Source organism: Centrocercus urophasianus, unplaced genomic scaffold (assembly GCF_019232065.1).
Source record: "Centrocercus urophasianus isolate 14NV4802_14NV808 unplaced genomic scaffold, USGS_Curo_1.0 seq_13, whole genome shotgun sequence".
NCBI lineage: Eukaryota > Metazoa > Chordata > Aves > Galliformes > Phasianidae > Centrocercus > Centrocercus urophasianus.
This window is the reverse complement of record NW_024884475.1, coordinates 43,992,984-44,020,830: the sequence shown is the minus strand read 5'-3', so window position 1 is coordinate 44,020,830 and position 27,847 is coordinate 43,992,984. Positions and strand designations below refer to the sequence as shown.

Sequence of the window (27,847 nt, the reverse complement as noted above, 5' to 3'; positions counted from 1 at the left end):
TTAGACTGGATACAAGAAAGAATTTTTTTATACAAGGATGGTGTTGAAGCACTCACACAGTTGTCCATAGAGGTAGTAAAAGCTCCATCCTTGGAGACATTCAAGGTCAGTCTGGATGGGGCTCTGATCTAACTGCATATGTTCCTAACTGCAAATGTTCATCACAGGGGAGTTGGACTAGATGATCTTTAAGGGTCCTTTCCAACTCAAATGATTCCACCATTTGCCAGTGTTACATGCATTCCAACCACCAAAGAAGTATTCACCCAACTAAGCAATGCTTAAATACTTTTCCACTACAAGAAAAGCCATTATATATATTTGCCAACACAAATACTTCTAAACAATTTACAGTTTTCAGGCACAGTGAAAGTGTTAAGAAAGCAATGCATCATCTCAGCAGACCAAGTAATGCTTCCAAGTCACCTTTCTTTTGCTAATCTGCACTCCCCTCACAGATCATCTTAGACCCTGGCTCACTCAGATGCACTCGGGGCACGTACTGCAGTGTAGGAAGTCCGTGTTCCTTCATTTTAATCTCCATAGTCAGAGCATGGCTCTTAGCCATGCACAGCACCCTGCAGGCCAAAATAACATCCCTTGACTGAAGAATGATCCTGGGATGGAACAAAGTATTTTGGCAGTTTTAAGGGAACTGATGTTTGTGGCTGTAAGCCCCAAATATCACGTTTTATAGAGAGAGCTGACCATGGTAGTTTATCTTGTTTTAGCAAAGACTAGTTTTGCAAGCAAGTGTTCCACTTGGGCTCTGCATCACACATTGGCTGCGTGGATGCAGCATGCAGGTGTAAAAAACCATGCAGACCCTGAGGAGAATAAAAGCAGAAGAGAGGCTGCGGTGGAAGAGAGAAGAAAAGTGCACTCTGAAGCAGGGGTCGCCTGCTGGCACTACCAGCATCTTCCTTCTCTCTCCTTTTCGGCAGTTTGCAATCTCTCAAGGGTTGGTAAGTAACAGTACACTTGCTTAGGGAGTTTCTGCTTCCAGCTCATGGGGATTATCTAAAATGGACACCTGTATGTGTGTGAGGGTGTGTATGTTGAGTGGAACCTGTAGCCGTCTGTACTGCTCTGAGTGCATGGTTTGCTTGCCTCTGCTCCTGAGACATCCTGTCTCTCAGATTCAAGTGTACTCTGAAACACCATGATAAAAAGTTATAAATATCCTAAAATATTGAGCCCTCATTCCCCTGAGCCATCCCAAACAAAACAGAAGGCTGTTGAGATGGCTGTTGTTGCTGCAGTGAAAAAAGGAAACATATCCCGGCCTCCCATTTCCACAATAAAAGCAATTTCAATCATTTTGGTCAAGTACTGCAAGGTAACTCAGCATCTGACAGAGACAAAAAAAACATTTTCCATCTAAGAGGTTCATGTCTGAAAGATGTTCAAGCACTTATGATAGAGGCACTCACAGAACCCAGCAGGTATGGTCAGAGCAGCTGTTGCTGTACTAAGGCGTAGTACAAAGTAGAACTCACTTTATAAAGCAGTATTGATGAACAGGATTTGTAAAATAAATTAAAAAAAACAAAAAACACAACAATGTATAGATTTAACATTCCAATATATATAATGGTAAAAGGCAGTTCAGAAAGCAGAAGTAGTTACTAAATGGGCCTACCTAGTCAGTGCTAAGGTTACACAAAAGCAAAAAGACAATAATGCAACACCAACAGAAACCAAGTGCTTGTCAATGAAGCAACTACACGGATATGGCTTATTTTAAAGCAATTATATATTATACTTCCATTATTAAGTGTGCACGCTTCAAAATAATACTTACTGATATCAATACTTTCTAAAACTTTTAGAAAAGTATAATCAAAATACAAATGATTTCAGTATTTTCAAGCAGTACACAAGCTCTGACCTTTATCAGATATAGCATTAAGACAGAGTGCAACCCTGTCTTGAATAAATATAGGATCTGAGTTTAGAATCCCAGCTGTTATAGTTACCTCTATACCACAGTGTATGGTGAGACTTATTCTGATTGCAGTATGCAACATGCAGTTTACTAATGTTACACAGAAGCCCATGAAAAATTTGCTCGCAGATTTACAGTGATTTCTCTGATAGAGATTGAGCATTCCAAGACACATTGCCTTCACATGGCTTACCTTGCCCTCTGAGAATGAGCTTGACTCGATGTGGAGATATCATCAGCACCTGGCAAAGCAGTACTGGCATCATCTCTCTTGAATCCCTCATTTCTTCTCACTGGCAAACCAAAACAAATTAGTATAGGACTGGGCAACAAAGCATAAGGAGCAATCCCATCTAAAATTAAGGACTTAGCAGAGATTAATTGGATTTTCCTCAAAGACAACTTAGGGGGAATCTGGTTTCTATGTTCCTGATATTAGACACGCAACCATTATGCAGTCATTTCAGTTCTCAGAGATCTTACTGCTTCCTCCAATGAAGGTAACAATACCACAAGCTCTTTGAGGAAGAAGACTAAGGCAAGACTAATTAAAAAAAAAAAAAAAAACAGCAAGAAAACCCCAGTCAATCAAAACCACAAAACCGCACACAAATGCAGACACATCTTTGCAGCATGCAGTGTTTTTTTTTTCAGTCGCAAAATGTAAAGTGGTAGAGACACCATAAAAAACTGCTCAGGAGCAGAAACAGAGCAGCTAGGTAAGGAGCAGTGCTACAGTTCACAGGAAGGGAAGTAGGAAACCAGAATACTGCTGAGCTACTGTGTTTAATTTCTGTCTCTGAAATCTGACACTTTTCTATGATTTATGAAATAGTGGTCATTCTTTCCTCTTTTTGGTAATAGACTTAGTTGCTTTCCTGTTGACAAGTCATCTCTTTTGCTGATAAGTCCTCTGCAGCAGCACTGGGATTCTACACTTAGGATGTGATTTTGCAAAGCATTTTGCTTTTGTCTCTGATTGTACCCACAATGAACAAAGGCAGCAGGAGGGCTCTTGGTCATGCAGACTTTGAAATTGTTCTTTACATTACAGCTGTTTTGCTGAACCCAGCAGTGCAGGCAACCAAAAGTAGCTCTCTCTCAGCAGTACAGACCTCAGAAATTTTTGGCTTTGGGCAGATATTCTCAAGCAGCCTGGTCCGAATGGCAAGACATGGAACCAAAGTGAGTTACAGGAGCCGTGCCTCGAGACCAAGATTGTTACTTGCTGCTTGCTTCTACTTCCTAGGCTCTGGCTCAGCATTTAGGAGGATGACAGCCAAAAACATGAGGAAAGCTGAGAGTGGTGTGTACAGAGAGGCTGGGTGAGCAGCGCATACAGAACACACACAGGACAGCTGTACTCATTTTTCTTGGCTACTGTTTTCTTTTTACATTTTGATGAAATGGTTCATCTCCACCACTTACTATGACTTTGCCAATTGGTTTCATCCTCTGTGCTCCTCTTGATGCTTTTTCACCATTTTAGCACTTCTCCAAAGAACATCTCAAGCATTTTTTTAAACGCTGTGCTGCCATGGTGGGAAGGAAATCCCTCCTGCTATTTCTCAATGAAAAGCACTTCACACCATCTCCTGCTTTGCCAAGCCACTGATTTTGTAGAACTTACATGCACTTCTCACATAAGTAGATATTTTTGAATTACACCAAAATTTTTGGTTTATAAATTATCAACTATTTCATCCTCACAGAGAAGCCTTCTGAAGACCAAATAATTAAAGCATACATGTTCTATATAAAGCTTTTGCAATTTACTAGAGTTGTACGCCAGCAACAGCTTGATTGTTTTTGTGCCTGGGAAGGCTGCATACCATTTAGATCAAGTCCTCCAGGGAAGTTAACCATTTCCACCTATTCCTGACAAGTTCTCTTTCAGAATGTGAAATGTCAAACTCATTTCTGCACAGACTGCCAACTCTGCTGAATTGTATGCAATTATGTAATTACATGAGATCATCTTACAACTTCAGACTAGTGGTAATTACCAAGCCTCCTACTACAGATTTAGACTTCCCTCATCTTTTTTCTTTTGTTTTTCTTCAAACAATTTTCTTCACTTTTTTTTTTTTTTCCTGTTTTGTTATTTTTTTAAGCAGATAACTTACCTTGCCTGAAATCTGCTTCTGAAGAAATAATGGATGGACTTTCACTCGAAGTACTGTAAACATCGCTGTGGTATGATTTGTACCTTCTCAGAGGCTCTGAAAGTTGAAATAAGGCTATGAGAATAGTAAGAGAAAAACAGTTCTAATGTAGAATCAAACACAGTGCAATGAAATGTGCTCTGTTCTCAGTATTTTAAATGCCTCTCTGTGCTTAGGAAGCATGAAAGCCAAGGACACCTGGCTTGGTGAATCCACAAGGCTGCTTCCACAGCCCAGGGTTCTGGGGGCTGCTGGCCTTTTCCTGGCTGACTGGGGAGATCCATTCCTCATAACTCCCTCTCAGAATTACTCCCAAGTTAAAACTGATGGTTAAAACCCAAAAAACTCACCAAACAAAGAGAAACAACCAAAAGGCTGAACAAAACCAACCTCTACCACCCAACCCCAAAGTGATGTACATGTCTGTGCACACCTTTCATGTGTAGAACGTGACAACCGCAGCCAAGCCCCTGGTTCCTTCTCTATGAAAGAGGAAAAACCCTCACAGCAAGAAAGAGGGAACTGGAAAATTATAATTCACTCATGTTTGACAACCAAAAAAAAATATCTTAACAATCAATTAATGAGTCTCTCCAGGACTTTTACTGAACCAGAGCAAACTGCATTTGAAGAGAAATCAGAACAACACAGCCTCAACTGATCCCATCGGTGGATTCTTCAACACACTGAAGCAATGGAGGCAGTGGAAAATCCATGGTATTTGCAACAACCTCCCAGAACATTCTCACATGCAGGCCAGTGAAAAACCACACAGTGTTTCTAAGCAGGAAAGAAATAAAACAAAAAAGCCTCCATCGTTTACCACTTCAGGATCTCTCTCCAGCTGTCCTTTCCAGAAGGCCTTTGGCCCACATAAAGGTAACATTCTAACAGCTGTAGATACAAATGCAAAGCAAGGCAGTAAAAAAAGGAAAGGTTGGAATACAAAATGCTGAGCAATGGGGCAGGCAGCAGAAGCAGATTTGAAGTTACCCCAGAATACAGGTGGAAGAGATGTTAACCCAGTGGTACATCTTCTGAGAGACAATTGTTAACAATGAGATTATTATACAGAAATAACAAAAACATCTTTTCTGTTTTATCCAGTGCTGTTGAAAATACAACCAGAAAACAGAGCTCTTTTCTAACACAAATTCAGTTAATTTTGCTTCCCCCTTCTAGAATGGAGTAAGAAAACCAAACCACATGAAACTAACAAAGAACCCACACATTGACTTCTTCTAGGGATGGCATGATGCAGTTCAAAAAAAAAAAAAAAAAAAAAAAAAAAAGAAGGAAAAAAAAAAAGAAATGAAGGAAAGGGGCAAAAACCTCCAGTATGAAAAATGTTCTTATGGAAAACCAGTTATTTGCTGTTTAGAAAGGAAGAAATTGAGCTCAGTTGGCAAGCTAAGATGCCTTGTTTGGGAACTAGGAGCAGCTTTTTTTCAGCAGGGCAAGCACTCTACCTTGCAAACCCAGCACTAAAATCCCCTCCCCTTTCACACAACTGTTACTTCAGCACCCTGGATTTTAATGCAAAGAAATTCACCATCAACCTAGCCATTACTTGACTAAATAGGGAAACAAAGCCCAAATTTGGTAGGGAGCCTTTTGCTGTGTTTTGTTACAATGCTCCCACCCCTTCAAACAAAGCATCCACCCTACCACAATACAGCAGTTACAGTGCAGAAACACTTAAATGAAAGTAGATCTCCTCTTTCCCAGCAGTTTTATTGACTGCTGATTTTGCAAGTCTGCTGGCTGGCTTTGATGCAAGAGGAAAGGAAGGGCACAATAAAGTACAACAGGAGATTTTGAGCAGATCTTTTTTCCACTCAGTCAGCAGCTGGGCTTCCTGAACAACACACAAACTGCGCCTCCAGCCCGCTCCTTTGAGACATGGCAGTCTGCACAAAATCCATGTAAAACTTTAAATCAGGAGCCCTGAGCTGAGCTCCCAAGCCAAGGAGCATGCAGTCAGAGTCCTGATCTGATTGCTGTGGGGCATTCTCTCATTGGCAGCAGCTCCCGGCTCTCAGCTGTTGATGTGATATATGCACTCATCCTGACCACATGAGATCTTTGCCAGGGGCACAGACAGGACGTGCAGGGCAGACCAGCAAGCACTGGATTCAATACTGACATTACCACATCTGCTGTGCTTGGAAAAACTCACCAAATAACTCACGCTGCCTTCTTTCCTCAGCACATCCTTTTTAATTCTAACACATCACACTGAGATTTAACTTCAGACAAGACGCATGGATCTTGGCCAAACCAAACTCCTTCTAAATAAGGGCTGGCCTCCAAAGGTCACAAGCCCTGACTCTGGGATCGAGGTAAAGTTCGGCTCTTCATGCAATAGTTACAAAAACAAGGATGAGCTTCCAGCCCAGTTGGTGGGAAGACGAAAGATGAAATCCGCAGCAGCAAATGAAGGGAATAAAGAACTTTTCTCCACAACCATAGCTTTCCCCAGGACTTCTTTTTAACAAACCTTGCTGTTTCACACCTGGTGACTAAGGAGAGAGCATAGGATTGATTTAACTCCTAGAAATATCAAACACACTGTTCAAAACTTATTCTACCAACAGCTTTTCCTATATATCACACCTTTAGGTGACAGTCTCTTAACAAAACATCCTATGTCATTTCATACCTTAGTGGAAAGAAAAAATAATGAAACAAACACAAAAACTACCTCTGAATTTCAGAACATTCTAAGAATCCATGACTACAACATCCGTATAAAACTTGTGATCCAACCAAAGCTAGCACCAGGTACCACCCAACGCAGGATGAGCAAAGAGCCCAGGCCGTGTCGCTCAGTGCTGAAGTGGTACTTTTCCCACCTCCCCACAGAAAGCAGCAGAGCACAACCCCACAGACCTCACCTAGCACAGAACAACAAAAGGCAGTATTTGTGCAGGGCAAGGCATGCGAGCCCAGACACGTCACTACAGAAAGTCTTGTCCCAGCCAACTGCAACAGAAATCAGAACCGCATTCAACTTGGAATGCCATTATCCCGAGCACATGACTCACATTAGATACACTGGTTTTCAAATACATGTTATTGCAAAATTATGACTGGTTGTACAGAGAAGGAAAAGGACTGAGACAATGTCAGAGTTAAAGGAGTAGTTTTGTGAAAAGGTGCAAGTCTGCTCTGTGGGTTATAGAGGTAAGCATCTTTGTTAGCAGAGTTTCATTATAGTACCATTAACAGTCCTTTGAGGAGGGCCGGGATGTGCTTCCCTCACAAGGGTTTAGCAAATAGGTTGGAGTCATGTTCACCCTTCTTTTTCCTCTTTCCATCTAATCAAGCTTCAATGACCTTACGCAAGGCAGAACAGCACAGGTGCAGGTGGGAAGACTATGGAGACCCAGTCTGAATTCCTAGTGAGGATCCATCCGGACAAACAGCCACGGGAAGAAATCTCTTCCTCTGGGGGAGCAGCCTCAACCCTTGTTTTTAATACACAGTTGCCACACTCTGAACAGAACAGCTGTACTGAGCATACCAACCACGTCACCACTCTGACCGCTCAGAGAACCTAATGGTCATCTGACAGGCAAGGTCTGGCACCATCTGGGTGACAGGCAGGAGCAGAACTGTGTAGAACTGCCAGTCCCACACATTTCCAGGGCCAGAAGGGGGAAGGGCAGCAAGAATTCGGTGCCTTCCACCATTTTTTTTCTGGACCTTGATCACACCATCCAGGACGAGGCGTGCGCGCACACTACACACACTCTCATACGCTGGCTGTAAGTATGACAAACACAGTCTGCTTTGGTTTTTGTTTGTTCTTAAATGTTTTGTTAGACTGAGATAATCCCAAACCTGTTCCCAGACAGTGCGAGCTGCTGCAGATGTGACAGCAGATAACACCTGCCACTCTGCAGGGCAGTGATGGGATTACAAGGTCTGTTTTATACCTGATGCCAGAACACTTGAATTTTAGACTGTGACATAAATTTTCTTTCATGAAAAACCAACTTCCATAGGCTTGGTATAATTTATGATTGAAGTTTTTCCTTAGGTTAAAGCAGTTCATTATCCCACCCTTCAGCTTCACAGCCGTGATCTGTGATCACTGTTCAAGCTGAACTCGGTCCACACTGGACATACCTACCACATGACAAACTCATCGCACCACCACTGCATTTAAATCACCCTACAGCACAGTGATGGTAAGACACGTGTCAGCTGAGCCTCCCTTTGCTTCCACACGCATACTGTGATCATTACTGCGCATTTCCCCTACTTCACCTACAGAATAATTGAGTAAATACAATCCAGCTGAAAGAAGTTTGCATTTCACTGGATTCACAGAGATGAGTGGTGCGGTTGATACAGTGGAAGGAAGGGATGCCATTCAGAGGGACCTCGACAGGCTGGAGGGCTGGGCTCGGGTGAACCTAATGAGGTTCAACACGGCAAAGTGCAAGGTTTTGCATTTGGGCCGGAAGAACCCCAGGCACCCGTACAGGCTGGGAGGAGCGGTCCTTGAGAGCAGCTCGGCAGAGAAGGACCTGGGGGTCCTGATGGACGAGAGACTGAACATGAGCCAGCAGTGCGCTCTGGCAGCTCGAAAGGCAAATGGGATCCTGGGCTCCATCAGGAGAGGGGTGGTCAGCAGGGACAGGGAGGTGATTGTCCCTCTCTACTCGGCTCTTGTGAGGCCCCATCTGGAGTACTGTGTCCAGGTGTGGAGCCCTCAGTACAAGAAAGACATTGAGATTTTGGAAAGGGTCCAGAGGAGGGCGACTAAGATGATCGGGGGCTGGAGCACCTCCCCTATGAGGACAGGCTGAGGGAGTTGGGCTTGTTCAGCCCGGAGAAGAGAAGGCTGCGGGGTGACCTCATTGCAGCCTATCAATACCTGAAGGGAACCTACACCCAGGAGGGGAGTAAACTCTTCAAAAGGGCTGACAACAGCAGGACTAGGGGAAATGGATCCAAGTTGAGGGAGGGAAGATTTAGGTTGGATGTTAGGGGGAAGTTCTTTACAAGGAGAGTGGTTAGGCCCTGGAACGGGCTGCCCAGGGAGGTTGTGGATGCCCCGTCCTTGGACGTGTTCAAGGACAGGTTGGACGGGGTCCTGGGCAACCTGATCTGAATGTGTGTGTTTGGTGGCCCTGCTAGGCAGGGGGGTTGGAACTACATGATCCTTGAGGTCCCTTCCAACCCGGGTGATTCTGTGATTCTGTGAGTTTGTAGGGAAGCTGTTCCTCTTCTGTGCTAAACCCCATCTCCCACTTCATCACTTCTCCAGCAGCTTCCCAATTCCAGTCTCTCACGTGCATGTACTGTCTGCAGACATCTTTCCTCATTCACAAATGCAGCTTCAAACTATGGGAGTCTTTAAAATCTGGAACATGTGGAGTACCCCCAGACATCCACTCCTTGTTCCCAATCCAAACACAGCAGCCATGACATGGAAGCTTTATAAATGGGGTCCGGATGAGTCTGCACAGGAATTAACACTTGGTGAGATAAACACACCTGTGAGGCAAAGGCTGATCTCTGGAGGCACAGAACACTACTGTCTGCTCTTGTTGACTCCATAGAGAAAGCAGCAGTAAGCCAAGAATAAAATCTTCCTTTCAGTAGGAAAAATCAAATGTAAAAAGAGAGAGGGATAAAATCAAACTGAGGCTCTGGAACTCACATGGCTCCAACTGCAAAACCTTTTAACAAAGTCTTGGGAATATTCCCAAACCACCCCCACATCCCCACCCCTGTAGTCACATTCCAAAGCTTCATCAAGATCCAGTTTCTGTTATCCTCCCCTATTCCTCCTCTCGTCTGCTATTTGCTGCACAACCAGCCCTGTAGCATTGCCCTCAAACCAGGCCATGTGCCCCTGCACCAGGACATGGCAATCCTTGCTCCCTGTTCCCTCATGTAAAAGACTGAACGTATTTTCTCTCTAAGCAGTGATGTCACCAAGGGTGCCAAGGAAAAACTGCCAGGGTTTAAGAGAACAACAGAATCAGCTCATTTGGTACCAATAATTGCTTGGTTTTAATTAAGCTCCCCACAACTCTGTTACAAAAATAGGAATGAACAATCACAGATGAGACACAGCACTTATTCTTCCATTTCTTGGCATGATTAAAGCAGATTTTGGAATCTGCTCTGAGTGTTCAGAATTGGCTGCTGCATCCCTGAACTTGATAGCTCTTCCCCTCCCACCTTCTGGCACCCGAGAAAAGTCCCAAACTTTCCTTAGCATACAGCACATAAACACAATGCAGAAGAAGAACACAAAGACAGCAGTTCGTCAGCACCCGAGGCATCCCGGCTGCAGATTACAGTGCAGTTTGGATGTTCAGTAGCTCACTACAAACAATCCCACTACAGCACAGCTGTAATTAAAGCTCTGTCATTCTTTCCACTATAAACACTACTTTTCATGAGTTTATAATTTAGGTTGTAAAATCTGCTCTGAGTGCAAGCTTGGTGTACTGGATCCTGAGCATGAGAACATTCTTTTTTTCCAAGACAGCCAGCTTCTCAAGGCCTTGTGAATAACAAAACAGTTTGCCAGCTCAACCCAAAATAAGTTAAGGGAGAAATAAGCCACGTGTCACTTAAATTCCTATGTAGATTGAAGAGGGAACTTATATCTGGCATACCAAGTTGAATGCCATTTTACAATTCAGAAACTGAAAAACAAGTTACAGCTGCAGGCAGGCCTTACTCAAATCTAACATGCAACCTTGACCTGGGTTCGGCTGGACTGCAAATGGCCCCACCACATCACCAAAGAGGGAGATAACCTCTGCACTGCTGAGCCCAGCCCCAGGCTGGCTCCCATGGCTCCTAGCCCATCCCACAATTCCATGATGGAGCAGAACCTTCACTGCTGACAACCAATCTGTTGGAACACCTTGTTCTGCTCCTCCTTCCTTCTTTCCAAAGTTAACCATACGAGGTGATGGTGTTGCTGTATTAACCTTCCAATCCAAGCCATTCTGTGATTCTATGATTCTAATTCCTATATAAAAAAACATTCCCTATTCATTGTCCTAAAACACCCCTTCTAAATGGCTCTAATTAAAATATCACATTCACAGTCTGATATTGGCTTCCAACTTATAAGTAGGGAAAAATGGAGAATCTAAAATAAAGCTCTAAAGTAAAGCTCATGGAACTCTAACTACAAAACAAGAGTGAAAGGTACCTTCTACTTCTATCAAGAGCAGAAAAGAATACTGCAGTCCAGCTATCTGTTGAGAAAGTACCTAAGACTTTTTTCTAGCAAGCAATGATTGTGAATTTCTTAGGATGGGCAGTGACTCACTGTAACTGCTTCCATCTGCCCTGTATAGATTTGTCGCTCAGCTCGTCTGACTGCAGAGCCCCAGTTCCTGGTTTGCTCACCCATTCCCCAAATGAATTGCACAGTTTCACACATCTGACCCATCTCAGATGGCAAGACACAGGAGGCCTGTTACATTCTCTGCCATTTACCAATCTGTTTGACTGAGAATGAGAAAGCCTTACTCATCAAGGGGTTCGGCCGAGCTTTTGGTTTTGCTGTTGTGCAACACCAACCTGCACAAAGCTCAACTCCTGACCAACAAAGCTGGTTATCTTTGCTAATGCAGGGAGTGGCCTCCTCCTGCACTCTGTGAGGTGCCTATCTCTACTATCTCTAAACATTTGAGGTGACTCACACATTTCATATGGTCCCCTTCAATTCCACACTCTTGAACCAAAACCACAAACATCCCCCTTTGCCACATCAGACATCTCAGTAGATAATTACAGATGGTGAAGTTCTATTCTGAACAAACAATGGTTATCTCTACAGTACTATTTCCATCTACATTCATTCCTTCACTTGATAATGTAGCCCTCATTAAAAGATGTCAATATGAGGACACAAAAAATCTCCATGTGTCCTTTCTGCACAATTGTTACAGCAATCACAGCAGGTTTTTAAACTGCCTATGCCTTGTCAATGCTGCTCCTTCTCTCTGAAGCACAAGGCTCATGTGCATGGGAGAGAAAGAATTAACTTCCCAAGCAACCTGCAATATAGGCTTCTCCTGGAATCACGACAGGAGTGATTTTGGCAACTTCAACTCTGATAAAAGGCTTTATCATTTCTTCTTAACAGAGATGTTTCTGAGGCGGTCCTTACATCTCACAGCAGAACAATGAGACAGAAAAAACATCACATAGTCATTATTTCTGCCATAAGGCAGCCAGGTGAGTTTTCAATTGTGTGGACTTTGTACACATTAGAATAAATCACTCAACTAGCTCTGTACACACAGCTTTTCCAGCTTATACGTTAGATAAATAAGTTATATCTTCTGGCCATCAAGAATAGGTTCTGACTCGGCACTCAGTTCCAATTCAGCTGAACTATATTTATAACCCCTGAAAATCAAGTCATATATTCAAAACAAACAAAATACAGTTTCTCATTATATGGCTCCACATAAAGATGTTTTCAGAAGTTTCCACAGAAGCTTTTTTCCTCTCCCCATGTTCTTTAAATTAACCAGGGGAGCTTGCTGATAATTATTCTCACCGAGGTAAAGATCTTAACATAAACCCAAAAGAAATTACATACTTATGGGCTAACTGGATCATCCAGAATTATACAGAGCAAAACCACAGATTTCCAGGTGACACACCTCTTTTTCTCTGGGTTATAAATCCATTCCTAATAACTGAAGAGGAATATTTTCTTTGAAGGGAAATCACTGTTGCCAATATTATTTTTTCCTAATTTCACTTGATACTAGCTAGCTTAAAGAGAACAACTATCTTTACTGAGAAAGTAATCTGCACAAGCACTTTCATTTTCATTGGCAGCAAATGTTCTAATACTGAAATTTTACTTAAAAATAGAAGGCCAAGGTAAAATCTCAGTAGTTCCAAGAATTGCTACAAGAGAATTCAAATTTATCATAAAGAGAAATCTCTGTTTAGTGACTGGAATAATTCAGAACATCTGAAAGGTTCACTAACCTTCTACATTCATGGCTTCCCTCAGGAGCTGCAACTTCTTCTGTCTCTCCCTTATCCTGTCAAAGGCACTCGATATTGCTGCGGAAGTTGATGTCTCAGGCACATGGCGTGTTTGGTCCAGTTTCTGAGGTCCAAAGATATCCAGTGCTATGCTCCCATCGGAGTATCTCGCTTCTTTGTTTCTGGTCATAGTAGAAGTCCGTACAGCAAAGGTCTCACACTGATGACTGTACTTGTGAGAGTCTGAAGAATCTCTCTCAGCTGCTTTGTTGGTAGTGCAAAGCAAGTCTGTGGAAGAAGCCCACACCTTCCGCTTGGGAGCTGCATCTGTGTGGAGGTGACTTTTGTTTTCAAACTCATTGGTTTTACATCTGTAAGGATAGAAAGAATCTTCCTGTCCCGAGTTGTAATCTGAGGAAATGCCCTGGAAAAATTCCTCCTCGCCTTGTGTTCCTCTCATGGCCAGAAATCCCATCGACTTGCTAAGCCCTTTGTTAAGCACTGTCTGCTGAGAGAAATGAGTCTCGTGTTCGTCACGTGCATCAACCACTGAAGCTTTTCCTGGAATAAGGAGACATTTCATATAAGTCATGTTATATTTAGTACACAGGAGTGCAACACACATTATGTACTTGAAAGCACGCACTAAGCATGCATCTGACATTGACTTCGTCATGTGAAACACTGAGATAGCTACTTAAAGACTGGCTCAGTCAAAGACAAAACTCCAAGTACCTCAACTCTGAGAAACATTCCATCTCATTTCTGAAGAGCTCGAGGAAAACTAGTGCCCCTCCTAATTCAGCAATAATGTTAAGAAGTACTACTAGCTATGCACTGGAATTTGATTTCTCATTAATTCTGTTGAAGTCTGGACGAGCACCAGAAGTACTGTGTGATGATTAATCTGAAATCAGTGACTCCTTTCACCCCTCACACCCAAACACCCTACCTGCAATTTTTAATCACCTCCAAACAAGTCTAGGTTTGTTCCACGGATGTACAAATGCCTTGCAGTAGTATCAGTAGTAAGGGAAGAATGACTGTGTAGTTTGGTATTACAAAAATCCCCGCTTTTCCTGTAACTTTTTTTGGTAATGACTGGTTTTGGTGATAACAGTCTCTCAGTACGCTGAATGCTCCAGAACAAAAAACTGACAAAGCGTCCAAGGTCAAGACGATTCTGTGAGCCTGCACACTTAAAGTTTTGTCATAATGAGCACTGCCTCCCCTCCTTCTCACTTACCACGAAATAGCTCTCAGATTAGAAGAAATTGCCTGAGGTGGAATGTTAGCAGAGAAATGTGTATTCTCAGAAGAATACCATACCACCGTCACTGAAAGGTTTTGATACTTATGTTCATCTCAGATGCAACATTTTGTAAATGTACATGCCTAATTTTACAGAACTAATTACAAGCATCAGTAATGACATTTCTTAATATTCACAGATGAATTGAAAGCCTATTACTCTTGCTAAGGCTTTCTGATCTCAGAATAAAATAACCGTTTAGAGAGTCAACTCACAGAAGAAAAAAAAAAAAATCAGTATCAGAGACTGCCCAACTGCTGTCTCCTGTAGGGAAAACTAATATATTTTGATACTTATGCATTATTAAAATTATAAAAATCTGAAGTCTATTTTAGTACTCTACTCTGTTGCAGTAGTCTACTCATAGCTCCCACTGATCAAATATATTGCATAAATTACTATGAAGTCCAATGTTTTCAACCTGCAGAACACTCACTGCCTGACTATGGAATCTAAGCTTTCCCATGGTTTTCTCATCAAGAAAAGCCATCAGGGCTCTGTTCTGTTCAGGACCACCTAAGTACTGTCTGCCCACTCAACTGGAGATGTACAGCCTTTCCTAGAACTAGCTCCTTTCCCAATGTGTTATTAATGCATACATCTTCTAAGAAAAATCTGCCTTGAAGCCCTCCTCAGAACAGAAAACAGCCATGAACATGCTGTGCCCTGGACCCATCCTCTGAGCTATCTCTCCTATGCTCAGCAGGAGGGAGAAATCAAGGGCCACATCTAACACAGTGGGCCTGTGCTGATCTTCCTATAATTTGTCATCCTTTTGCACTCAGTTCCACTGAATAGGGGATGACATCGGTAGCTGCACTCAAAAATGCTTTAAAAACTTGTGGTTTTGTACAATTGGACTCTGATACTCTACTTGAATGGGGGCTCTTTCCTTTCACTTTCTGCTTCTGCGACAGTAAGCTGAAGACAGGTGCTTAAAGAAAATCAAACCAAAATGCTCCTTGCCTTTTATCCACATGTAGACATCTGATAGTAAAACATTACGGTTCTGATTGTCCAAAAGGTGCCTTGTAAATAATTACTGTTCCTACATATTCCAGATAGTAAAAACAATAAAAGAATAAAACGAAAACGTTTGCCAATGAGAATGAATTTATCTTCCAAAACAATGGGACACATCACTCCATATTTTACAAACACAGTCCTAACATTAAACTCAATGCAAAGTATTTATCTTTGTGGCAAGATAAATCTCATGACATGTCATTATCTATTTTGCTACTCTCTGACCAAGCGCCTCCCACAAGGCTGGTGAATTACATGCCACATTCAAGGGCACAGTAAGGCCTTTCCGCAAACAGCCTGTCACAGTGATGTTCCCACCATCTATCCAAGGCAGTGCGACAATACCCATTTCGCAAACACATACTTCACAGTCACCTCTACATCAACAACAGACATTCCTAAAAGGATTCTAACTCTGGGATTAGAGACGAGAACAAAAATTTTAAAAAGCAAAACGCTTCATGATTTCAGAGTCACACCAAAACAGCAAATCAAAAGGAACAACAAGATCAGATCTGCTTCGCACAGGCGAGAAGCAGCAGTGGATGAGCAAAGCCAGCAGTGAACAAATATAACTGGGAAGGAGCACTCTCTACACTCCACTGCAGTTCCATGGCAGTGCAGAACTCAGCCTGAGTGCTGCAGGAACCGTTCTTGCTCATGCAGTGGCTCAGAAAACGCAGACTTTCTTCTTCTTGCCTTACTCACCCAACAGGGAATCCCTCATGAGGAAAAGTGAAGGCCACATGTGCTATCTCAATAGCAGTGGCTGGGAAATCACTCACTGCTGCAGCTTCCTCACTGATTCAGCTAATTGTGCAATGAGAAAGGGCATGAGGTGTCCCATCAGGAAACACTGGAGGAGAAACTTCACTTCCACACTGCCCTTCCACTCCACAGCCTGGTGATGCCTACAGGTCATTCTTCACCTTGCTTCCACACTGACCTACGTTCCCAATGTGTGGTTTTAAGCACATCACCAAAAGAAATCATGGCATGCCTTAATATTTGCCTTTGACTGTAAAATTTTTGTGGACGTCTTTCTTCTTTCCTTCCCCTTCTCATTCCCACTTTCGCTCTTCACCAGTCTTGGCACTTCTTCCCAACTGTGCAAGACCCATCCTTCTCAATATAATCTGATTTCACTCAGCTCCCTTCAGACGGCTTCACAGTGTCACCATGAGCTGTTTGAGAAGCATGTTTAGAAAGAGAAGAAGAAAAGACCGTGGGACAAAGGGTACAAAGCCCAAAGTTGGGCATCCTCAGAAGGATACAAACAAAACAGCAATAGGTATTTTCATGTCCACACTTTGCAGTGGCCAAGAACCCGTGTTGCCCACTGCCCCTGAACAGTGGTCAATACAACAATCAGAATACAAAGCTTCTCAGTGAAGAAGAAACTCAAACTGCAGGAACCAGAAAACAAAGTGAATTATCAAATCTGAAGCAACCAGCAATCATGCCAAGCTAATTCTTCCTTTTACAATAATCCTGTTCCCACTCCTCCTAAACTGTACAAGCAGTACTACCACTGTCACAAAACCAACCACTGTAGAACTTCTGCTGTTTCTTCTGGACTTGCCCAACACAGTACCTCAGTGTTACCTGTATCAAAAGGTCTTCAACAACTGCAGTACATCTTTTTCTGCTCTTAGCCCCTACCTCTACCTTTCCACTGATGGTACACTTCCAGAATCACTAGTGCTTCCTTAATGCCACAGTCTTCAAAGCACCTACATAATACATCTCTAACGTCTATTCTCAGTTGCATAGCATACACAAGTCCAAAATCATTAAGCCAGTATACAACTTACCCACTGCATTTAAATTTCAGCTTTTATGATGAAACGTGTGGCAAAAGGGAGGACTGCCAGTGAAAAACTGTATACTAAGCATCAAAAAGAACCTATCTTCACAATTGAACATTTTCATCTTTAAATTCTAATGCCTGGCAACATTTCCATTACAAACTTCCTTTGAGAAATTGCTTCTTTTTCTAAGGGAAGCTCTTGTGACCTCTCTGAAGTCTCTTGGCTCTGGAAAAGACACTAAGCACCTCACCTGACACCACACAGGAGTTACTTTGTGCTCCAGCTCCCAGCAGTATAACACGACAGAGAACTACTGCTGCGCATCGCAGAAAAGGGGACAGGTCAATCCAATAGCAGTTAAGATTCTACAGCATTGAAGTCCTAACAAGAAGCAGGCTTTCCCCTTCCCCAGTAACTTCTCTGTTAAAACCAACTCTCAGAATACTACCTGAGTTCTCCATTTCTCATATCGCCCGTGGGTGTTTATCTTCTACTTGATTTTACATTAGTGCAATTATTTATAATTACTGTAAATAATTCAAATGCAATTATATTAATTGTATGATTCCAAAGTATAATATATAGTGAGAGAATACATACCATAAGAATAGCAATTAATCACCAAGAATTCACAAAAAAAACCACCAACCTTCTGCTGCTAACATCAAAATTCAAGTTTCCACACTGGTACAAAAGACAGAAGTTACATTTTCTACATGACTATGGACCTGCTACCTTTGTTGTCTTCAGCTTCAAACACAAACATACTTTTTCCTGACAGCAGTGCTATTTACAAATCTTCCCTCTAACTGCCTGTAACCTTGGCAATTTTCACCTGAGCTGTAGAGCTGCATCTGTTCCTAACCCAATTCAGCTTGTCTGCAATCACCTGTGTGCTTGCTTGATCACACACACAATCAATGAAATGTGATGCAAGTGCAAATGGCATAATGCAAACAGAGTGTATTTATTTATATAAAATAAATTAAGTGCACATTTGTTGAAATCCATTCTGACCATCCTTTTTTGTTTGCAAAAAACAGAAAGCCTTTTTAGCTGCCTTTTAGCAGAGGTTGTTGGTATGCGCAGTACATCATACACACACTGGAACGAGGGGAAGAAAGAGAGAGGCTGCCTACACATACATGAAAGAGTAGACTATTGTTACACGACCATGAGGTCTGAAAAGAGGAAGTGGTTCTATGTAAGTTTACAAAACACCTCCCACACCGTTAACATGCAGGAAAGAGAAAAGAGAAAAGTCCTTATCCCCAGACAATGTGATCAGTCTTTCAGATATGAGTGGGCAACTGGTGGAGGGGTTGGGTTTGCAGTCCTTGTGGGGCCAGTTAAGGGCCAAAACAACACAACAGAGTCAGATGAGGCTGTGGGCTGGCTGCTAAAATTGCACATCCTCCTTTAACTTTTTGTAATTGTTGAGAAAATGGCTTCTCTGTGAAGGAAGAAATGAAATGGGTGTGGGGGTTGATTTCTTTTTCAATGAGGCCAAAGGGCAATCCTGCTTTTCCCTTTCTGCATTCCCCAGGGGAAGCTCAGTTCTACAGCCAATTTTCTGCAGCACTGATGCAGTATTTTACATTTCCAGTTTGGTTTACTTTCCTGATCTTTGTGTCCTTTTCTCCCTTTGTTCCAGGAGGTCTATGTTTGCCCCCCAACTACATTTTCAGCACTGCCTGGCCAGCAGCTCATTAATGCAGCAGCCATTACACTTAAGTTGATTTTTACCACCATCAATCACAACACTGCTGGGTGCACGCATGTACTGGACAAAGAGAGGATTGGTTTATTGACGGTGAAATAATGAAGAAATAAAATAAAAATCAAGCCTTCATCAAGTGTCTGTTTTGTTTTACTGATGTCTTGTAATCATTCTTCCGCTCAGTTCAGTTTTTGTAACAGCAAGGAGCTGGGAAAGGTGTGTGCATGACAATACTGCCAGAGGAAAGATTTTCATATTAATGGAACAAAGTTCTGTGCAGCATTTTTTTTTTTGATAAGTGAAAATCGTATGCTTGGATTTAACAAGAAAATGACAAAGATGTCTCAGTTCACATGTGGAGGTCATCACTATAAACCACAACCATCACTATAGACCACATTTTTACCAAGGTGGGGAACTAAAACTTAATCTGTACTCAATTTCCCTGGATCAAAATCAGAAGGGGACATTTCCTCTCTTCAAGGAGTTTTTGGCAGGCAGCTATAAAGCAATAAATACATTGCTAACCAAACATGGGTACCCGTTGTTAAAATTAAAAGCAGCCTCATTAGGCCTCAAGATCTTTTATTTGATTTACAGTGCCAATCATTTCTGTGGCACTTCACATAGAGCAGAGTCCAATTAAACAAGCAGTAGCCAGCGCCTAAAATTTCATTCCATATTTCCAGTTTCCTCTAACGCAGAAATAAGGTGAGCATTCTCAACCTTTTAAACTCATCTCTACCCCTTACTCAGGTGGCACAGTCCTTGGCACAGGTGAAAGTTGGAATTTTGCAGGCTTGTCCTGTAGCCTTACAGCACATAAGGTTAACTTGCAACAGACTCTGCATTGAGTCAAGTCCACACAAAAGTTTGCTGTTGTGGGAAAGCAAAGACAAAAAAACACTTTAGCTAGATTTCTTGAAAAGATGAAGTATCTTTACTAAGGCCTGTCCTTGGTGTTGACAAATCCTGAACAGAAGCTAGGACCCCATAAGTAAACACACAGAAGATACAGTGATGCTGTCCTAGTGTACCACTAGAGATTTCAGCTCTTCCAGAGATAGAAAGCTGGCTCTCAGGCCTCTGTAAAAGTTAATGGAGATGTCAACCGGGTTTTAAATGTACCACATATCCTTTTGAAGGAGGAATGATACAGTTTTTAGCAAAAAGAGAATGGTTGCAAATTATTTCTTGCTTTATATTTGGAAGACCTTGAAAATTATTCACCCTGTCATCACACCAAAAGAATTATATCAAACAACTTCCACAAAAAAGATTCTTTAAGACTTTCAAGGTCTACCGTGTTTTGAATAGGAACCTTTAATAACAACTCCTATGTTCAGATGACTCACACCAGGTTTTACCATTTTTATTTCTGCTGGCTAAGTCAGTTCCTAAATACTGCGTCCTGAATAAGACTCAACTAAACAAATGTTCTGTAATATTAATTTAGAATAAATTACTTCTGCAGTCAGCCCTGCCATGAAGCTCTTTCACCAAAATAACCACAGAAATTGAGACATAAGAGAGAGAGAAAATAAATGTAAATGGGGAGAATGTGAGCGAGAAGCTAATTAATAATCATATTTAAGATGTAAGGAGAAACAAATAACTGAAAATATCCAACCTTAGTATATGTAAGGACAGCAAGGTATCTAATTTCAAGAAGTGAATTAACAAAATATTTCAGTACGTTTGTTTGAAGCCAGGAGAAAAAGCCCCAGCAAAACTGTCATTTTGGATGACCACGGCATGGAAAACCAATCTTAAAGGTAATGTTTCCACCCTTCAAAGACTGAAACTGGGAGCATGTCTCTCTTCAGCTAAACCGTCTCCATTAGCAAGAACACAGCGCAAACTTAAGAAGCAATCTGAAGTTAGATGCTCACAGCAATGTTTTGATGGTCTTAAAATTTATAATAAATGCTTTTGCTCTGTGCTGCTTTTTTCCCTCTCTGATAGCTATTCCATACACTGACAAGCCTCTCTAAATACAATTTAGTAATGTCTCAACAGCATTTCACCCCAGTGAGCATCAGACAAGTCTCCTGTCCAATTAAGACTTCTGCTCAGCTTCTTGCTGTGAAAATGACCACAGCTTTATTTTCAATCCACTTAACACATTTCTTAGCTATGTAGCACTCCTAAAAAAAAAAAATGCCAGGTCAAAGCAGTCCATCATCTCCATCATTTATCAGCAGTCCTGGTCCACCAGGAAGCTCCCAGATGACTAGAGACTTGCTAACACAATGCCTATCTACAAGAAGGATAGTAAGAAAGATTCAGGGAACTACAGATCTGTCAGATTGACCTTGATCTCAGTGAAAGTCCTAGAGCAGAGTATGTGTGGGACAACTGAGGGATCATGTCCAGTCAACATAGGTTCACGAAGGGCAAGTCCTGCTTTGTCACCTTGACCTCCTCCTATGACCAGGTGACCTGACTTGGAGAAGGGGGAAAGGCTGTGGATGTAGTCTATCTAGCCTTTAGGATAGCCTTTGACTCGGTCTTTCACGGTATTCTGGAGAAGCTTGACAGTCCATGGCTTACACAGATAGATTCTTCACCAGGTACAAAACAGGTTGGATGGCCAGGCCCAGAGAGCAGTGGTGAATGGAGTTAAACCCAGCTGATGACCGGTTATGAGAAAAATGATGGACATAACTCCTTACTCACTGGAAAGAGTCCAATCAGTATAACAGTACTAATCCAGTAGCTTTCTACTTTTGCAAGTGTTCACTGTTTTGCAGCTGGGAAAAGAGGCATTTATTTCAAGCACACAAAATTGCAGAACAGTACAGTGTCAACAAGAGAGGAAACAAAAAAAGTCTCCGTACTTTTCTTAGTTGTTCTTGGTTTCTTTTTCTCATACCATTACTGCTTTTCTTAAACTGTAATCTGGTCTTCTCTTTGTGGCTGCTCTGCGAGACCGCTGTTGGTAGGATCACTACAACATCCCATAGCTCCGTTTTCCACAAACCTAACAGCTGTACCCTCAGGGCAGCTGATCTGCGTTCATATGGACAGAATGAGCACCAGCAAAACAGAATGCTGCTGCAGAAAAAGAAATAACTCAGCACTAAATAGGCCTAAATCCAATGAGAGCTGTCACTCATTAACCCCAGAGACCCCTTTTACTGAGTCTCCTTCCTAACACTCAAACATAAAGCTCAGTATATCTGCCAAGTGGAACTGAAAATAGCTACAGCTGCTTTGGTTATGTGGACATTTTGTTCAGTTCTGTTCTGCGGTGTACTGACTCTCTATATTCCCTGAGGACTGAGTGGAGATTAAAGCATGGATCTAAGATGGAAATACAGAGAATTAAGATGATGGCAGTAAAACGCATTGGGGAACAGGGCTGAAGTCAGAAAACTGTAAAGTTTTAGAGGGAACCAGGACAGGTCTAAGCCCTGTAAGGCAAAAAGAGAAAAGTAATTGGAGCTCCGCAGGTACAGAGAAACTAAAACAGATTGAGATGGAAGCAGAACATGTCAAGCATAAAAAAAATTTAAAAAAAAAAAAAAAAAAAAAAAAAGGAACAGCAGACTTAAATTTATCCCCTTTTCTGAAAATAAAGGCATAAACAATGAAAAACAATATATATTTTTTCTATTCCAGCAGAAGAGGAGAAAGAAGCAAAACACCAAATTATCTCTAAAAACATACGGTCACTAAAAAACATTTTTGGTAGTTGACAGTTCACATTGACAAAAATAGGAAAAAAAAAATCACATATTAATAACCCACACCTTCAGGATCGGGCTTGGGAGGATGCAAACAAACCAATATTTGCACCTAAACAGCAATGCACAAACTTTCACTGTGCCAAACACCACCTGTAATGCTGGGCATGCAAGGACTTGTGCTTAACTTGAGAGAAAGAGGAAACAGAGGATGAGAACTATTCAGCCAACTTCAGACTGGGGGCTACCAAGTTCACTTCGTTTCCCAAGTAGTGTTTAAGTCAAGATTAGATTTAGTTATGTCTGTTAAGACAATGCAATGTTCCCAGAAAAAAGAAAGCATTTCATAAAGTGAATACTGACTTCCAACTATTTAAAATCCTGTTTTGAATTTACTGCAGCTAACTCAATTGGACATCACTGCCCCAGAGAACCCCTGACTTTGGTTGTTCTTCCCTGACTCAGAGAATTCCCAGACACACACCGTACAGGAAGCTGATCTGCCCAGCACTGCAGAAATCCCAGATAGAGCCAGAGGCAAGTGGTCACCCAGAGGTGTGTGTCCAGCTCCACAGCCCTTCAGTGCCCAGACACTCACCAAATTCTGCATTAATTAAATGAAAAGCATCACCTCTCACTTATCTCATAAGCACAATTATACATACTACATGATTCAAAGAGAGCCAGGATATCAGGGAAGAATAATGTTGACATGCCATTTTAGAGGTCAGAAGATAGAACACGAATACACTAGTTCAAGCTTCTAGTCCATACTCTCTGAATGTGAAAGGTACAGTTTTCAGAAGATGTTTCCACATTAAAATAGACCTTGTTCAACCTGATTGTGAGCCAGAAAGCCATGCAAATACTGCTGAAGATGCAATACTAATCTCTGCAATTCAGTAAAATTTAAACAAAACCTTCACTGTTAAGATACAGTTAAGACCGTGGGTTAAACAGGACTTCTGAAGATTCAAAAAAAAAAAAAAAAAAAATTTAAAATTGCTAAAAATCTTAGCCAGAAACTCATGGGTAGAAAAACTGAACAAAATAGAAAAAAAAACCAACAACCTCAAAGCACAAATAGACTTAAAAAAGAGAACTTAAGAAAAATAAAAGCAGAAGAGTAAGTGTTCAGAATTAGTGAACAAACGGAAGAAAAATTGAGGTCAACAACACAGTGAGAACAGATTAAAAACAATCTTGCTATGTCTTCAAAACGAAACAGATATTAATTTTGACCATTAACAAAACAGTTAATTTATGACAATTACAGGATCAAAAGCAGAACAGGTGGTAGAAAAGAAAGCATTGACACTACCCAGCTTGAGTTAGTAGACAAATGATAATGTGTTAACGAAGTTCCACTACAACACATAGCAAGTTATTAACTAAACTTAAGATGATGGGAATCCACTTGAAAAGCAAAATAGTGAGGAAAATGGAAGAAGTAAATACTTTCAGAAGTATAAAGGTGTGTAAAGAAATCACAAATGTAATGAAACCAGAAACTGGGATGGTATAGGGTCAAAGAACAAATTATTAATTTAACAAATCAAAACAGTAAGGTTCTGGCACAACCTTTAGAGAATTGGTGGAACCAGGGAAGGGACTGAAAGGCTTAAGAAGTTCACAGAGGGAAGGCATGACATTGTTTACAAATCCAAGCAACAACATTCGTTCATCCTAAGTCCCTTACTCCTCAAGATCTGCTTATTGCTCCAGAAATATTCTGGGAAAGATGACAATAATAAAGAATCAAACCTCCAAGGAGGCATTCAGAGCAGTGCAGTTGTGCCAGAAAACGAGGAGGCAGTTGTACAAGACACTGCTCCTAAACATAGGATGGTGTAGTGGAAGGGCTAGCAAATAACGACGTACCATTTAAGTATCAAGAAGAAGCCTGATCCAGTGCTTGTCTTGCAATAATTAAGAGAAGAAAAGCAAAGACTAGCCAGACTTGCATCAAATTTCTGCAGTTTCTATTGCCAATGACAACTCCACGGATTATTTTTGTTCCTGTGATGCACTGTACTGTGCTGGCGGCACAAAACCAAAAGAGCAGCTCAAGCATAACAACCTAACTTTTGTATAACTTTTGATCAGCATTTACTGCTGGTAAATATGCAGAGAGGTAATACATGGTGGCTGAAAAATATGCATTTATGAAGTTGAGTATTTCTCGAAGACATCACATACTTGTACCAATTTTACAGTTAAGCATTTTTGGGCAAGAGGGGCCTCAGGTGATTATCACATTGCCTGCCTGCATCACAGTGACTCAGAGTGGTCCAGCTGCTGCAACATAAAATGCTCCCAACAAGCCCCAGTAAGACCGGCTATCTGAACAACATATCCTCCCGTCTGGAAAGCCTGGCTCAAAGCTGATGGCTCCAGTGCTCAATTATGTTGGCTGCAACATCTACCCAGCATACTTAGTATTCCATGGGGCTGCTATGCCCTGATGCTCACAGAAACAGGGCACTTACCTGTGGGCAGTCCTTTTCCCCTCAGCCTCTCCCGAATTGCCTGGCTCCTGTCTGGCTGCAATTTTTTATCTCCATTGCAAGAAAGCTGATCCATCTGCAAAACAGGCAACAGCACAAAGTCAGGAACAAGCCAGCTGGATTCAGCGAAACTGTACTTCAAGATACACATTTGAGACCACTATGGCCATCACTGGCTGACCAAGCCAGATCTGTCCCTCACATTGACCTCAGACACCCTTTTTACATCTGCTGACAAAAATAAAATGAGCAGAAAAGGAGAACATTTCCTAAGCAAAAAGGGGCATTAAGAATCTAAAGGTGAATGACTCATTCTTCTCCCTGGTTGATTCTATAGCTTGATTTAGTGGCCTGATTTAAAGTTTGGTTCTTTATTTTAATAGCTTCAGTGATAAAGGTCTTGCAGGTCTTCGTTTTATTCCATCCCAGAACAGACCCACTTAGCAACTAGGACCATGAAATGCTGTCATCACACATGTAATCACAATACCGTGCATCTAGACACTTGTTTTTTTACATTTACATAATCCCTCTGAGATAGAAGTGTTCCAACAGGATAAAACAGAATAAAACCAAGACTGTAATGGCATATAATTCCAGTAAAAACACACTGCTTGGCATTTGTTGGAATTATAAACAGAGCACAAGGAAAATAAGTACTGAGAAAAGAACAATCTTAGTAATACTGACAACACAAGGCCTGTTTTCAGAGCCTGAAATTATGTGGCTAGTCCATAAGTATGTAATGGTTCAGATGAAGGGAGATGCCTCTGTCAAGAACAGTAACTTTGCAGGACAACTACAAGCAGCATATTTCACTTCTTAAAACAGCCCAATGCATTTGTTATCATTTGACAATAAATTCCCCTAAAATAATCGTATCTCAAGGGGGAGGAGATATGCAGGAGAATTGCCACACTGATAACTCAGTCCTTCTCCTCATTAATCAGTGCCCTTCCAAACTGGTAAGTGGAGAAAAAAACAATTATCTCCTGGGATTTCAGAATTTTTCTCCTTCAGCATTCCTTCTTATCAGAATTGCAGCACAGTAAAACAAGAGGAAAAATGACCATAGAGTGACTCTGATTTAGCATCTTCTCTCTCTTCCTGCCCATCTTAATCCTCAAATGCTTATGAACACTTACCCCAGACAGGCTTCCCAAGACCAGTCTGACTAACTGCTTCACATATGAAAAAGATGGGGCACAGTTACTGTTCCTGATGTGAGCACTGCAGGCATCCAGAACGGTCCGTACAGATACTCGAGCATAAATGACATCTTCACACATGCCAAGGAGGATACTGTTGAGATGATCTCCAAGTTTGATAGGCTAATGACAAACAAAAATAGACAGGAGAATTAGTTTCAACAGTAACTTGCAGCACACATGGAAACAGACATTCAACGTGATAAAAGAACTACTCTTTTATCGCCTACATTAAGTGAATGCCAACGCGAAAGTCACCATCCAGGTTTGGAGTAAATTAATTGTTTTTGTTGTTTTTCAACATTATGCCAGTCACAATCAGAAAAATTAAATCCTCACTGCAATACTTTTTTAAGCCTCTGTCCACTGCTCCACTGTTCTGTAATTCCACATTGTGCCAGCTGGGCTAGCATTTCTAAAGTCCAGTAACACCACCAAAAATCATCAACAAAGAAGTAAGGACTAAAGCAGCAACAACGCTGCTGAAGGAAGCAAAGCTCTGTAGTTTCAGGACAATGCCCACAAGACTGAGAACAATCTAGGTTTAATTCTTCTCTCCATGCAGTTAATCCAGCAGTGTCAGTGCAATTCGATTCCACAGGGTATGCAACAGCCAGTGTTAACACCACTTCTCAGACGCCACAAGCACTTGAGACTTCAGCTTTCTGATCTGCAACTGTCCCAGGTGGGTTAGACACCTCATAGGCACAGGCTCTGTCATGTTCTTTTTGACAAAAAGCACTTGGAGATAGCACTCGCCTCAAGATATTCTCCCAATACTGCTTTGCTTAATACTGTCCCTTTCACTTACTACAAGACAGGACAGCAAAGAAATGTGAGAGCTCACTGAAAAAACAGTGGGGTTTAGGGGCAGACATGGCAGATATTGCAAAGAATTATCGCTGCTACCACCACAGCACTGAATTCTCTGACTTCTGCACTCAGACAGAGACTTCCAAATCAATAGAACTAAGAACCCAACTACCACTCCACTACAGAAAAACATTGGAAATGGAGCACTTAAACTGCCAGACAGCCTTTCAAATTTCCTTCCTTACCTTTACACATAACACACATAAATGGGACCAAACCAAAACATGAAACAGAAATACGTCAACTCCCTGAGCTGCACAACACTGTCAAATCCCTCTACAGCAAGTCTGCTATTAAATGCTCTCTCTATGCAGTTCACCCGATTTTCACCCTTTATAACACTGACTGCTGACAGCTCAGCTGGAGGGGGAGGCAGCACACAGGCAGCAGATGAATTACATGTTCCACACTTCTTCCAAAAATGAGTAGTGAGTGTGGAAGATGACCTCTTGAGAAGTAAGATTCAGCTCTAAGCCGTCTGCATCTACACTGCCTGGCAAGTCAGTAGTTACTCCCTATTCCAAACAACACAAAGCCCTTCTTGGCCATTCTGTAATGTAGCTGCACATGCTGAGTCCATGCTCACCA

The 27,847-nt window shown here is 41.7% G+C and overlaps 1 protein-coding gene across 4 annotated transcripts in view; it reads right to left on the bottom strand.

Annotated features, from left to right (window-relative positions):
* Positions 1 to 27,847, bottom strand: part of PTPN13 (protein tyrosine phosphatase non-receptor type 13) — a 107,187-nt gene that overhangs the window by 42,966 nt on the left and 36,374 nt on the right. For all 4 annotated transcript variants that reach the window (XM_042812601.1, XM_042812604.1, XM_042812603.1 and 1 more), the window contains exons 5-9: positions 26,324 to 26,509; positions 25,161 to 25,254; positions 13,114 to 13,674; positions 4,075 to 4,170; positions 2,142 to 2,241 (exon numbers count right to left, since the gene is read on the bottom strand). In XM_042812601.1, the coding sequence (XP_042668535.1) occupies positions 2,142 to 2,241; positions 4,075 to 4,170; positions 13,114 to 13,674; positions 25,161 to 25,254; positions 26,324 to 26,509 (1,037 nt within the window). The remainder of the gene's footprint in view (positions 1 to 2,141; positions 2,242 to 4,074; positions 4,171 to 13,113; positions 13,675 to 25,160; positions 25,255 to 26,323; positions 26,510 to 27,847) is intronic.